General features: G+C 36.6%; 1 protein-coding gene across 11 annotated transcripts in view; it reads left to right on the forward strand.

Moving 5' to 3' along the window:
- The window catches only part of RAD51B (RAD51 paralog B), a 687,198-nt gene that overhangs the window by 11,166 nt on the left and 659,982 nt on the right, over positions 1–16,050 (forward strand). For all 11 annotated transcript variants that reach the window (XM_045060112.1, XM_045060113.1, XM_045060114.1 and 8 more), the window contains exon 4: positions 1,065–1,181. In XM_045060112.1, coding sequence (XP_044916047.1) covers positions 1,065–1,181 — 117 coding nt within the window. The remainder of the gene's footprint in view (positions 1–1,064; positions 1,182–16,050) is intronic.

Consider the following 16,050-nt stretch of genomic DNA (forward strand, 5'->3'; position numbering starts at 1 on the left):
CTTAAACATTGCTGGGTATGAAGTCACATTGATCACATCTGTAAAGGCCCTTTTTCTTTTTTTTTTTTTTTTTTTTAATTTTTTTTTTTCAACGTTTATTTATTTTTGGGACAGAGAGAGACAGAGCATGAACGGGGGAGGGGCAGAGAGAGAGGGAAACACAGAATCGGAAACAGGCTCCAGGCTCTGAGCCATCAGCCCAGAGCCCGATGCGGGGCTCGAACTCACGGACCGCGAGATCGTGACCTGGCTGAAGTCGGACGCTTAACCGACTGCGCCACCCAGGCGCCCCTGTAAAGGCCCTTTTTCAAAATAAGGTAACATTCACAGTTTCCAGGGATTTGATGTGGATATCTTTTGGGGCACCACATCTCAGCCTACCATAGCTACCTTCAACTATTCTTCACAGACCAACCTTGGTTTGAAATGAAAACTTGAGCATGTCATTCCTTGTTGCTTTCAGTATAGACTCCAGATTTCAACAAGGCTCTTTCATGATTTGTCTCTTGCTTATTTATCCAGCCTCATCACTTGCCCCACTGTGATCACACACCCATCTTTCAACCATTCTGAATGAACTCTTTATTTTTTGTGGTTTTTATTAGTTCCCATTTTTTCCCTTTCTTTGTATATTCTGTCTCTTTGGCAGGAACATGCACATTTCCTTTGCTTAACAGCTATTTCACATTTTAGCTCAGACATCTAGCTTTTGCATGAAGTCTTCCTAGATCACAAAATCTAGATCAGGTCTACTGTTCCTGTGTTTCCACTTTCTCTGTCACAATATCTCTAATAATTGTATGGTGACTGTCTGGTTTCCAGTCCTGGTTTCAATTGCTGGGTGACTATACATACTGTGAGGGCAGGGGTTCTGTCTATTCTATCATAGCCCCATTGTCTAGCACTGTCTCTGGGCATGGATTGAATATTTGTTTAACAAATAAAAGTTTGAGGAAAAAAGAGATGGGTTTGGGTTCCAGCTGCTAGAAATTGAAGTTTGGATTTGGTTTCTGTTTTCGAATAAACAGGGATATTGAAAAGATCATTTTCTTTTTCTTGTGTAGGCTTATGGGTTAAAGATGCAAACATCTGCCTCTGTCTCACCAGTGTTCTTAGCTACAACTCTTTCTGCGTTGGATGAAGCCCTGCATGGTGGAGTGGCTTGTGGATCCCTCACAGAGGTAAAGGAGAAACTTTCCAAACCTCCCATAGACCTATAACCTTCAGAGCCAGGGGAAAAAGTTTAGTTGAAAAAACATAAATTATTTTGTACCTCAAGGGCATGGTTCTCCACTCAGTACCTAGTACAGTTGCTTTGCAAAAATATAACGTTCGAAACATTCCTTGCTGACCACCTGAAGTCTCCTTAGGTTGCTGTTTCTTCAACTTAGAAAATGATGAATATTCAACTGAAGTGAGCTATTTTTAGTTTCCACTGTAGATACATTTTGGTTCTGTGATAGGTTGTTGTGTTAGTTATGTCTTGTTGCACAACAAATTACTTCAAAACTAAGTGGCTTAAAACAATAATTAACCTTTATTATTTCCGTTGATTTGGGAGTGGCTTAGCTCATAGATATCGGTGAGGGATGCGGTATGTTGAAGTCTTGGTGGGGCTGGAGAATATTTTCAAGGGAGCTCACTCATGTGACTGGGAAGTTGATGGTGGTTGTTGGCAGGTCACAGTTCCTCTACAAGTGGTGTCTCCACAGGCTGCTTGAGTTCCTCATTCCATGATGGCTGACTTCCCCTAGGATGAGTAATCCAAAAGAAGGCAAGGTGGAAGTGGTCATGCTTTTGATGATTTAGCTGTGGCAGTTACACATCATAAACTTCTGCCACATTCTCTTCCTTAGAAGCAAATCATTAAATACAACTCATGTTCAAGGAAAGAGAAATTTGACTCTACCTTTTGAAAGAAGTGTCAAGAATTCGAGGACTTTTTTTTTAATTGAATAAGTGTGACATGTAACATTGTGTAACTTTAAGGTTTTCATCGTATTTAATACATTTATATATTATAATATGATTGCTGATACAGCAGTATTTACAACATTACATAATTATAGTACAATGTTATTGTCTATATTCGTTATACTGTGCATTAGATCTCTATGGGTTATTTACTACTCATTACAAGTTTGTGCCCTTAAACACCATCACTCTTATCTTCCCACTGCCTCCCCCTGTTAACCACCATTTTACTCTGTTTTTTTTTTTTTTTTTTTTACAGGTTTAACTTTTTTAGATTCCACATGTAACTGATATATAGTATGTTTCTTTCTCTGACTTACCTCGCTTGGTATAATGTACTCAGTGTTCATCCATGTTGTTGCAAATGGGAGGATATCTTCCTTCTCTGTGGCTGAATAATATTCCATTGTGTATATATGCTGCACTTTTAAATCCATTCATCTGTTAACGGGCATTTAGATTGTTTCTGTATCTTGGCTATTGAGAATTCTGCTGTGATAAACATTGGAGTGCAGATATCTTGATGAAATACTGTTTTCATTTCTTTTGGGTATATATCCAGAAGTGGAATTGCTGAGTTGTATGTGGATCTAGTTTTAATTTTTTGAGGAACCTCTATATTTTCCATAGTGAGACTGGAGACTTTCCCAAACCACCACAGTTCTTTTACTTGCAAGCTGCATTGGTGTGGTGAGTTGATGGACTTACCAGGATGCTCTGGAGGAACTTCTTGCTTAAGAGTTCTAGGGGCACAGATACTTTACACAAACTTCTAAGCAAGAGCAGACTCTTAACATTCTGATAGTCATAAATTTAACTGTATATATATATATATATATTTGAAGACGGGGACTCTGTTTTAGATACTATACCTTATTTTATGCCCTGTATTCTGAGAAAGATTTAAAAATGTGTGTGTGCTATACTTGGTAGGTGCCTATTAGATAATTGGTGAATGGACCCTCTTGCACTGTTGGTGGGAATGCAAACTGGTGCAGCCACTCTGGAAAACAGTGTGGAGTTTCTTCAAAAAATTAAAAATAGATCTATCCTATGACCCAGCAATAGCACTGCTAGGAATTTACCCAAGGGATGCAGGAGTGCTGATGCATAGGAGCACTTGTATCCCAATGTTTATAGCAGCACTTTCAACAGTAGCCAAATTCTGGAAAGAGCCTAAATGTCCATCAACTGATGAATGGATAAAGAAATTGTGGTTTATAAACACAATGGAATACTACTTGGCAATGAGAAAGAATGAAATATGGCCTTTTGTAGCAATGTGGATGGAACTGGAGAATGTTATGCTAAGTAAAATAAGTCATACAGAGAAGGACAGATACCATATGTTTTCACTTTTATGTGGATCCTGAGAAACTTAAGACCATGGGGGAGGGGAAGGAAAAAAAAGAGAGGGAGGGAAGCAAACCATAAGAGAGTCTTAAAAACTGAGAATAAACTGAGGGTTGATGGGGGGTGGAAGGGAGGGGAGGGGGGGTGATGGGCATTGAGGAGGGCACCTGTTGGGTTGAGCACTGGGTGTTGTATGGAAACCAATTTGACAATAAATTTCATATTAAAAAAAAAAAGAGAAAACAAGTACCTGCTGTTGTAGGGTCCTGCCACCAGATGGTGCCATAATCCTACTATTGTACCTAATCTTTATGCACTCTAGCTGGTCCTCTGCTCAAATGAGTTTATAACAACAGTATTCCACAGTTATAAACATACTAAATAGCAAAAACTGAGCTTAAGAAAGATTAGCCCACAGATACTTTATCTTTTTTAAGTTTTAGAATAATTGTTAATGCATTTTCATTTGGCTTTTGTCAGTTCTTTCTGAATCCAAGGGGTAGTTAAAAACCATTTTGTCATGATCTGCTTGGCTGACTTGGAGCATAAATACTCAGACTGCTTATTAGGGGCAAGTTCTATATTTTCTGTTTCAGTTACAGGTAGCCTCTTCAGTTATTTTGGGTTTTTTTCCCACTGAGTACAGAGTATTTCTGTTTACCTTTTATTAACAAAATTTTAATGTGTATTTTATGTATATAGGAGGAAATATATCCTGCATGTGTAGGTTATGAAGCCTTATGACCCTATGACTTAATAAGAACCAGAACAATGCTGACACTATTGAAGCCAACTGTGGGCTTCTCCCTGATCCTATCTTTGGCCTTCTATTGACACATAATCTTTATCTTGAGTTTTTACCATTCCTATAATTTTTTCCTTATAGTTTTCTTTTACTGGATGTACACTTAAATACGAGATATAAAAACAGTTTATTTAGTTTTATTTTTGAGCTCTATTAAATCATATATCTGTGATTAAATCCTATCATATTCTATGAATTACTTTTTTCATTTAATGGTGTTTCTTAGATTTATCCATGTTGTTTCAGGTAGCAAGAGCATAATTCATTTTCACTGCTGTGTTATATTCCATTTTGAAAATAGGCCCCAATGTATTTATCTTTTTTCCTGTTAGTGAACATTTGGGTTGTTTACAGTTTGGTGCTAATAGAAACAAATCCTATGAAAATTGTTGTACATGTCTCCTGGATTGCATGTACAGGTATTTCTTTCTCTAGGGCAGGAAGTGGTAAACTACTGCCCAGTGATCAAATCTATCTTGATGTCTGTTTTTATAAATAAAGTTTTATTGTAATACGGCTATGCTCATTTGTTTATGTTTTGTCTGTGGCTGTTTGCTTGATAGAAAGCAGAGTTGCATTATGTGTGGCAAAGATCTGATGATCTGCAAAGCCTAAAATTTTTAATATCAAGCCCCTGTCTAGGGTATCTATGTTGGAGTGATTTTCTGGTAATAGGGTATGTGCATAATGTAACTTCGCAGAATCAGGACAAATTGTTTTCCAGAGTGGTTGTACCTAAACAGGTATATTCCTACCAGTGATGTGTAGGAATTCTTGCTCCATATCTTCTTGCCTTGGTATTATCAGACTTTAAAACTCATGCCCATCTTTGGCATCTGTGATCTTAGTTTTCATTTTCCTGATTACTAATGAGCTTGAATATCTTTTTTGTTTTAAGTTTGTTTATTTATTTTGAGAGAGACAGAGACAGCACTAGTGGGGGAGGGACAGAGAGAGGGAGAGAGAGGATCCCAAGCAGGCTCTGTGTTGCTAGCGTAGAGCCCAACGTGGGGCTCAAACTCATGAAACTGAGATCATGACCTGAGCTGAAACCAAGAGTTGGACGCTTCACTGACTGAGTCACCCAGGCGCCCTGAATATATTTTCATAAATCGTTTGGTTACGGTATTTTATTTTTTCAAGATTTTAAACAAGTAATCTCTATACCCAATGTGGGGCTTGAACTTACAACCCCAAGGTGAAGAATCTCATGCTCCACTGAAGGAGCCAGTCAGGCACCCCTCATTTGATTATTTTAAAGAACAATTTTATTAAGGCACAATTTAAATGCTATAAAAATTCAACCATTTTAAATTGTATAATTCATCTAATTTGCTAACTTCATAATAAATCATCACCACAATATCATTAGAACATTTCTGTCATTGTAAAAATTTCCCTCATGCATATGTATAGGTTAATTCCTGCTTCCATTCTCAGTCCTGGGCACCCACTGATCAATTTTCTATCTCTATATATTTGCCTTTTCTAAACATTTCATACAAGTGGAATCATATGTAGTCTTTTGTGTTTGGTTTCTTTCACATAGCATGATGTTTTTTTTTTAATTTTTTTTCTTTAATTTTTTTTTAATGTTCATTTATTTTTGAAAGAGACAGAGACAGAGTGTGAGCAGGGAAGGGGCAGAGAGAGAGGGAGATACAGAATCCAAAGCAGGTTCCAGGCTCTGAGCTGTCAGCACAGAGCCTGACGCGGGGCTTGAACTCATGAACCACGAGATCATGACCTGAGCTGAAGTTGGATGCTCAACCGACTGAGCCACCCTGGCGCCCCCTTTTTTTAACTTTTTTAATTTTGAGAGAGAGAGAGAGAGAGAGAGAGACAGAGAGACAGAGAGACAGAGAGAATGAGAAAGAGAAAGTACAAGCTGGGGAGGAGCAGAGAGAGGGAGACAGAGGATCCCAAGCCGGATCTGCACTGACAGCCAAGAGCCCTGTGTGGGGCTCAACGAACCGTGAGATCATTACCTGAGCTGAAGTTGGATGCTTAACTGACTGAGTCACCCAGGCTCTGCTAGCATGATATTTTTGAGGTTCATCCACGTTATAGGATATATTAGTAGTTTGTTCCTTTAAATTGTTGAGTTGTATTCCATTGTATGGCTATAGCACATTTTGTTTATCCATTCATCAGTTGATGGACACTAGGATTGTTTCCATATTCATCTCTCAGGAATAATGCTGCTATGAATGTTCATGGATATGTCTTTGTGTGAACATAGGTTTTTGTTTCTTTTGGGTAGATTCCTAGAAGTGGAGTGGCTAGATCATATGAAAGGTGTATGTTTAACTTTTTAATGAAAACTGCCAGACTGCTTTCCAAAGTGGCTGTACCATTTCACATTCTCACTAGCAATGCATGATGGTTTGTTTCTCCACATCCTCACTAACACCTAGTATTGTTTATCTTCTTGATTATAGCTATTCTCATGAGTGTGTAGTGGTATTTCATTGTAGTTATTTTTCTATCCACTTGGGGGCCACAGGGAGCCCTATGTTGCCAATTTCATTGTAGGTTTTTTTTTTTTTTTAAAGTTTATTTGTTTTTGAAGGAGAGAGAGACAGAGCGTGAGAGGGAGAGGAGCAGAGAGAGAGGGGGACACAGAATCCAAAGGAGGTTCCAGGCTCTGGGCTGTCAGCACAGAGCCCGATGCGGAGCTTGAACCCACAAGCTGTGAGATCATGAACTGAGCTGAAGTCGCATGCCCAACCTACTGAACCATCCAGGCGCCCCTCATTGTAGTTTTAATTGCATTTCCCTAATGACTAGTGATATTGAACACCTATTCGTATGTTCATTTGTAAATTTCTTAAGTGAAATGTCTATTCACATCTTTTGCCTAGTTTTTAATTGGTTGGTTGTTTTCTTGTTATTGAGTTTTTTTTTTTTTTTTTTAGTTTTTTTTTTCAACTTTTATTTATTTTTGGGACAGAGAGAGAGAGAGAGAGAGAGAGAGAGAGAGAGCATGAACGGGGGAGGGGCAGAGAGAGAGGGAGACACAGAATCGGAAACAGGCTCCAGGCTCTGGGCCATCAGCCCAGAGCCCGATGCGGGGCTCGAACTCACGGACCGTGAGATCGTGACCTGGCTGAAGTCGGACGCTTAATCGACTGCGCCACCCAGGCGCCCCTTGTTATTGAGTTGTAAGCATTCTTTATATATTCTGGATGCAAGTCCTTTATCAGATGCATGATTTGCAGTTATTGTCTTCTAGTCTGTGGTTTCTCTGTTCATTGGTCTGTTCATGGTAGCTTTTGGAGGTTTTAGTTTTGCTGTAGTCCTGTTTCTCAATTTTTTTCTTTTATAGATTGTGCTTTTGATGTCATTTCTACAAATTCTTTGTCCAGCCAAGGACATAGAGATTTTTGCTGTGGTTTCTTCTAAAGTTTTGTAGTTTTAGGTTTTACATTTAGTTTATGATCTAGTTTGAGTTAATTTTTGTGTGATTTTGAGTTACTTGGTGGAATTGTGTAATATTTCTTTTTAATATTTTATAATAGTTTGTATAAATTAGAATTTTTGTTTCTTGAAAATTTGATAAAACTTGCCTGAAAAATTGTCTGATCTTGGTATTTTCCTTGTGGGAAGATTTAAAAATGAAATAAATTCCTTTAATGATGTATAGGACTATTCTCCCTGAGTAGTTTTGGTGAATATTTTTAGGAATATGCCCATTTTCTTAAATTTTTTAAATTTATTGTTATAAAGTTAATCACTATATTCTCCCTGTCTTTAAATCTGGTTTTATTTGTAATTTTATTCCCCTTTTCATTCCTAATATTACTTACTTTGTCTTCTTTCTCCCTTTCTTTTTGAAAAGTCTGGTCAAAGTTTTGAATATTTTTATAGTCTTTTCAAAGGACTGTGCTTTTTGTTCTTTGTTGGTCCTCTTGTCCTCTCTTTTTTTTTTTTGTCTTCTACTTCAATGATTTCTGTTATTTTATTATCTCTTTTCTAATTGCATTTTTTCTGGGATTATTTCAACCTCCCCAACTTCTTGCTCATTTAACCCATTAATTTTCAGTTTTTCTTTATTTTACTCTTAGCTTGTAGTCTATGAATATCCAGTGCTTCATTTTTTTAATATAAAGTATTTTCATTTTTATTTAGTTCTAATTAATTATTTATTTATTTATTTATTTATTTATTTATTTATTTATGAGAGAGAGAGAGAGCAGCGGTGGGGGGGGGGGGGGTGGTCAGAGAGAGAGGGAGACAGAATCCCAAGCAGGCTCCGCATTGTCAGCACAGAGCCTGATGCAAGGCTCAAAGTCAAGAACTATGAGATTGTGACATGAGCCAAAATCAAGAGTCAGATGCTGAGCCTACTGAACTACCTGGGTGTCCCTAGTTCTAATGGTTTTTTAAAATTTCCATTATGATTGCTTCTTTCATGAATTATTTGGAATTTTTAAATACCTAAATTATTAAAAAAATTATCTTTTAAAAAAATGTTTTTGTTTTTAAATGTTTATTTATTTTGAGAGAGAGAGAGGATCTGAAGCGGGCTCCAGGCTCTGAGCTGTCACACAGAGCCTGATGTGGGGCTTGAACCTACAAACTGTGAGATCATGACCTGAACAAAAGTCACATCTTAACCAATTGAGCCACCCAGGTGCCCCTATTCTCTGAAGTTTTCTGAAACTTGCTTTAAGGTTTAATGTAGAATCAGTTTTTATATATGTTCTAGGTGTGATTGAGAAGAATTATTATTCTCTAAAATTCAATGCTCTGCATATGAGCATTAAATTAAGCTTGTTATTTGGGTTGTTCAAATCTTTATCTTTACTGATTTTTTTTCCTCAGCCTGACCTAATAGTAATTTACAGAAGGTTGTTAAAATAGTCTATTATATTGTTGCATTGACAAATTTACCTGTAGTTCTATTTTTTTTTACTTACTGTATTTTGAATCTATTTTATTATGTTTAACATAACACATTTAGAATTGTCATGTTTCTAGAGAACTGAGTCATGTACTATGGTTCTTCTATGTGGCACTTGTCACTGTTACAGTTGTAGTATGTGTATGATTAGTTAGTACATGTCTTCCTCATTGGAGAATACATTCCAAGTGGGCAGGGATTATGTCTTTTTATTTTTATTGTTACATTCACAATATTAGTATATGTAGAAGGTTCTTAGTAAATATTATTTGAGAGAATGAATTTATTTTCAGTTATTTATTTTTTAACTCTCATACAGTGCTTTTGTACTATAATGCTTTAGTTCCTGGTATCTCTTTTTTTTTTTTGACACCCTTTTTGTTTTGTTTTTGTTTTTTTTTTTTTTTTGAGAGAGTGAGCATGAGTGGGGGAGGCCAGAGGGAGAGAGAGAGAATCTCAAGCAAGCCTGGTGCTGCTTGATCTTATGAGTGAGATCATGACCTGAGCCAAAATCAAGAGTCAGACACTTAATTGACTGAGCTGCCTAGGAACCCTTCCTATTTCTTTTATACTCTCTCCTTGAATCTTGGAATAAGCCAAACTTTAGGAATTTTTAATGTTATTGCTATTCTAAGGTGCAGTATTTATTTTCATTTGTATCCCATTAAAAAATTATTAAAATAGTAATTTAAAGAATATATTTCTACTTAATTGATCTTTTATTAATGAACATAAGTGATTCTTTCATTTTAGGAGTTTTTTTTCTTCTGTATTTTTAAAGTTATATATCTCTAATATCTGTATATCTGCATTGTATACTTAAAAATTTGTTATATATCGCTGTTTAAGAAATCATTCTAAAGTATAGTGGCTAGAAACAACAGGAAATATTTATTATCTCTCAGTTTCTGTGAGTCAGGATTTCAGGAGCATATTAGCTAGTTTTCTGGTTATGGTCTCATGAGATTATGGTCAAGGTATTGACAAGGCTGCAGTCATCAGAAAGCCTGACTGGAGTTGGAGGAGATGCTTCCAAGATGGCTCACTTGTGTGGCTAGTAAGTTGGTCCTGTCTGTTGGCAGGAAGGCTCAGTTACTGGCCACCTGGACCTCTCCACAGGACTGCTTGACTCTCTTCGTGACATGGCAGCTGACTTTCCCTAGAGTAAGTGATCTTAGAGAACAAAGTAGAAATGGCAATGTCTTTATGACCTAGCTTTGGAAGTTACATAGCATTACTTCTCCTGTATTCTCTTACACAGATATGCCTGTTGTAGTGTGGGAGGGGACTAGAAGGGCGTGAATACCAGAGTGAGATCTCTGAATCTTTCTTAGGGCCTGGCTACCACTATTTATGTGTGTTTATATATGTATGTATTTGTGTGTGTGTGTGTGCACGTGTGTGTGTGTGTGTATGTGTAAGTTTTAAAAAACTTAAAATTATTACCACTCCGTTCTCATAGACTTTGTGATAGGCAGAATTTCTAAAATGGCCTTCCAAAGATGCTCTGTCATAATCCCTGGAACCTGTGAATATGATGAGCTATTATTCCCATTATTATGGTATGTTATATGACACAGTTGACTTTAAGAGAGGGAGATTATCATGATCTACTTCCATGGGCCCTTGAAAACTGAGCTTTCTCTGACTAAAGAAGAAGGAGAAACCAGAAATATTCAAAACATGAAAGTAGAAGGGGCCATGTGAGAAGGGATGTAGGTGGCCTCTAGAAGCGTTGAGTAGCCCTCAGATGACAGCCAGCAAGGAAGCAGGCTGCAGTGTAGTGGATTTCGCTCAGCTGACACCTTGATTTTGGCTCTGTGAGACTGAGCAGAGAGCCCAGTCAGGCCCGTCTGGACTGACTGCTAACCTACAGAAGTGTGAGATAAGAAACCACTGTTGTTTTTAGGCTGTGAAGTTTGTGGTAATTTGTTACATAGCAATAGAGCACTAATGTGGTATCTATGGAGGTGTCTAATTGCATTGCACAATCTTTGTTTTTGGTGAAAAGGTCAAACCTAGAGTTGTGGACATTAGGTAGAAGGTAGATCTGGTGGAGGTGAGACAGAGGTAAGGTAACTGGTAGAATAAACTTAGATGAGGCCTGGAGACGATTGAGAGAGTACGAATAAGTCTGGAAACGTTCTGCTGGCATTTTTATAGCTGCTCTTTCCTGACTCTAACTTCAGAATTCCCTGATTTCTTTATCCCCAATTTTGATTTCTGTGAACTTCACTGAATCTGCGTATATGCAGTTATAGCACCAAGATCAAAAGTGGTACTAGAGAAGCACTACTTATGCCAAAAGCAGAAGCCACAGAAGAGGAATCAAAGAGAAACCAACACTGCTGAATCATGGATGGAACTGAACTACAGGGCTTTGTCCCATTCCCTGAGAACATCAAACTCCTTACTTGTGGAGTTTATAAGCAGACAATTCTGCATCTGTTATTACTGACCGTTGGTAGTAAAGATATGTTTGAAATTTAAGATTAAAAGTTTACATTATGTGGAGGTCAAACCACATGGAGCTTTCTCATAGGGGATAATATAGATTAAATCAGTGTTTCTCAATCTTGTTTTCATTTTCTCCCCTAAGGAGCTTTTTAGACACTGCCTTTTTCTAATGAAGTCTTCCTTCCCCATGAGATTTTAATGCCACAGATATACTGTCTACCTGTTTATACATACTGTGTATGTCTGTGTTTTATACATTAAAAGCATAAAATCTCCCCCCTGTCCCATCAAAGCTAGGTTTCACCCTTGGGGTCAAGATGACCCCTGCTGAGAATGCATAATAAAGATGCTAATGTGATTCAGTAAAATTAAGGTTGTATTTAAAGGGATCACCAAAAAAAGTGTTTTCATATTGTAATCCTGAGAACTAGTCCAAACTCATGTCAACAAAAAGAGCTGTAACATCTGCGTGTCTTCGTTCAAGAGTACCCTTGGAAGAGTAAACCTGTGAAGCACTGCCAAATCTTTACAACATTTAAGAGGGATGATTATCCCCAGATCCTTGCTCTAAATACTAAGAAAGGATGTAACACATTTTTACATTATTGGTATTTCCTGACTCATTTCTATGCTTTGTTCATGATTTAAGGAGACCAAGTGTCCTCCTTGAGTGGGGCAGTTTTGTTTGAAAGTGACTATTCTACTATCCCAGAAAGGTAGGAGCAGGATGCCAGAGTCCTATTTTGACATCCCGAGTTTTCCTCAAAACAGTTAAATATACAATTCTTTTTCTTTCTTATTGGCAAGGTTAGCTGTGGCCTACAAGATCACAGGAGCTAATAAGGCAGGGTTGTAAACTTAAATGCCTACAAGGGCTGGGCATGTAATAGAGATGCATAAACAGTGAAGTACAAGACATAAATACTTGATTAGTCAATTTTGGCTGCTTACACTGCTTGCAACAGTAGCAGACATTTATTTTTCTTGCTCATGGGTCTGTAGGTTGGCCAACATGGGTCTCATCTCCTTCAAAATATTGTCAGGTTAACGTCTGCTCCATGTGTAACAACAGCAGCAGGATTACCAGGGAGAAATTTCTAATTGGTGTTCCTTGAATATAATCCACAGACATGATTTGTTTATCCTGCCCAGTGTTTTAAAAGGCAAGATAACCAGGCCCGTGTCCTAATACAGGAGTTTAGCAGATGTGGTTGATTGGATCATTGTTCCTAATTCTTTACTCATTTCCTGCTTTAGAAATAAACTTTGGTCTCCATAAAGGTTTCATGGAGTCTTTTATATGGCACAGGTTATATGGTTGTTAAATGAACGATTATGTCCCTTGATACTATCTGATGTTTTTTTTTTTTAACTGTAAAACTTAGGGTACTTGTCATTTTCATGTCCTCCTGTGTTTTTCTGCTCTGGCCCCCTCCTTTCTCTTTTTCCCTCCCTTCCCACGTACTTGAAAAACAGCAGTTGTTAATATAAAATAAGAGGGAGTGGTGGAGAGAATCCAAGGGATAAAATCTTCCATATGTTGATGTAAAGTAATTTAAGATCAAGTTTTTTTTCACAAGGTAAAGTGTTACCTGACCTTTCTGAGATTGTTTGCTTTTGTTTGTTTGTTTGTTTTAGGATTTGGAGAATTATTTATTTTTTTAAATGAATTTGGTAGGTCTGAAGACCTAATTATATTTCTACATAATTATAGAGCAAATGGAGACAAATGATGGGTGAAGGGTGTCATTAAAAAAAATGATATGAATTTTCCATAAGCTCTTTCTCAGATCAGAACCAGGCAGTCCTTAAATTTCCTCTAGTGAAGTATTGGCTTGGCAGATCCCCCATCCTGTTGCCCCCATCTTCAGTGTCAGGAGAGTTAACTTGGTTTTAGGTCCTAACAGGTCCAGGTTTCACATTCATCTCAACCGTTCAGTCTAACTTAAGAGTAAGATAAGTAGGCTTCATTTCTACTTTAGTACAATTAGACTTTCTTTTCTTGTGAATAATTCTCTTTCTCCTTTAAACTGATTATTAATATTTGCTTCCTTGTTCATATTTGGGTGATCTTTACCACTTCATCTTCTTTCAGTTCTTTTACATTTCTCAGGCAGAGTTGCAACTCAGACTTGATATGAAGCTGATTGTACTTTACTGGTGTCTTCTGTGTGTAAATGTGGTATTCACTTTGAGTTTCCAAGAAGCAAATAACTGAGACTATTCTGGTTTGGCATGTTCTCTCTTTCTAACCACCATTGGAGCTGAACCTGGGAACTGAATACAACTTGAAATTTTGTGGTTTGGCTGGTAGAATTCAGAACTAAACTATCTGAAGCTAAAAATTATTAATGTTGAAATGTTTTAACCCACTAAGTAAACCTGAAAAAATAATGAAATTTAACTCCAGTCAACCCATCAGAATTGCATACAACATAAATTTTTTTGAGTCTAGGAAAAGAATAAAAAATATATGAAGAGGATTTGAGATTGCTAAAGAATTAGAATATTCTAATGAAGTTATAGCTTAAAGTAAATGTAGTTATCCAACTTTGAATGCAAAGTAAAAACAAAACAAAACAAACAAACCCAGAAATGTTATGTTATTCCCATAACATTTTACCTTTCCCAAGACTATACTGAATAGTACCTGAAAATAATGAAGTAGAAAAAATGCCAGTTATATTTGTTTAACTTTTCAGATTTTTTTACATGTTTTCTTTAAAAATGGAATAATAAGAGAATACCTTACATTTTCATGGGACTTGATATGTTAACTGAATGTTTTCATATATATCATTTTAATTTAAATGGTGACTTTTTTACCTTTCCACTAAAAATCACAAAGCATTTAATGGGTTTAAGCTCATTAAATCTTAGAACATAATCTAAAACCTGGCATGTAGATGTATGTGTAGAAAGGCAGTGCCGTATTCTTTCATTAGTTAGCACTCTGAAGAGTAACCATTTTTCATTGTCTAGATCCACATTCAACTTTTGCTGACAAGTTACCTTTCCTCTGTTATCTGATGATTAACTTGATCCATGCTGTCTTTGATAATGCTAAAAGGTCCATGAAGAGTGTTTGGGGCTCTTTAAAACTAGCAGTTTCCAAAGCAGAATATGTAAGATGGTTCATTAGGTTGTGGGAAAAAACTTTTGACTTTTTATTGGTATTTCAGCCTAAAGAATGAAATAAACTTTCATTAGTATTTAATACATAGATTGATAGTGGCATCCTTACTTGGTCTGTCACACTGTCATGTGTCAGGTATAGTCCATGAGGAAATGATACAGAAGGTTGACAGGGGCACTTTGCTGTAGCTTTATTTTCAACATACTGGGATGAATTGTAGTTCTACATATACCTAGTTAGGTGGATTTTGGATTTAACTAAGCCAAATCTCACAAAACAGACAAATGACATAAAAAGAACCCTGCAAAGAAACTATAGATTGAAGACCATACTATAATGGGCTAAAAGTGAACCACATGCATAGACAAATCAGAGCTGATGATCATCCCATGACTGATAAAGTGAAAGTTAGTGACAATCTAATTCCATCTGAGAAGACATCCAAAAAAAAAATTGAAATTCTGAAGACAATTTGATATATGGAATTATATCCATTATCATTAATAATGAAACTTTCATTATTACAAAACTGTTATTTTGTCCCTTGAAATACTGAGTAATGATAGTAGGAAGGCATCATAATTAAGAAACACACAGGATAGGAAGACAAACTTCTGTAAGTTTTTCAGTGACATTTAAAGTCATGTGATACAGGGGCACCTGGGTGGCTCAGTTGGTTGAGTATCTGACTCTTGATTTTGGCTCAGGTCATGATTCCAGGGTCTTGGGATTGAGCCCTATGTGGGGCTCCACTCTTGAGTGTGGAGCCTGCTTAAGATTTTCTCTCTCTCTCTCTCTCTCTCTCTCTCTCTCTCTCTCTCTCTCTTCCTCTCCCCCAACCTCTCTCTCTCTCTCAAATAAAAAAAAAAAATAATAAAGTCATATGATACTTAAGTCAATATCTAGAAAAACTTCACTAAAATTAATAATAGACATTTAAAAGCCTCTTTTGTGTTTTTTTTTAATAGTAAAAGACCAAATGTCATACGTTATTAATAACGTTAGGAACACAGTATCCTTCCTTATAGTAAAATGAATGAAATAAAACATAGGAAACAATATGGCAACGATTTAAATGGATCCTTTTGTGAACAAATACTGTCAGAAGTAATATAGAAATCATTAGAGATGGTTTGAAGCATTAAGGATTAAAACAGATTTTCCAATGTGGGAAGATGCTATGTAAGTACAGAGGTTTCTACCATGACCCAGATTATCATACTAGCTAGATTTTGTTTCAGTAATGAAATACAGGAAGAACTAAATTTTTTGTGTGTGCCATTAAACTAAAGATGGATCAGAGAAGATATATTCCCTCAAATAAACCTCCTGAACATACAATGTTTATATGACTTCTTGAATATAAATGATTTCTTAGAACATAAAACAGTGTTTATGGGAGAATTGCCTGGGGTAATG

The sequence above is a fragment of the Felis catus genome, chromosome B3 (genome assembly GCF_018350175.1).
Source record: "Felis catus isolate Fca126 chromosome B3, F.catus_Fca126_mat1.0, whole genome shotgun sequence".
NCBI classification, from domain to species: Eukaryota; Metazoa; Chordata; class Mammalia; order Carnivora; family Felidae; genus Felis; species Felis catus.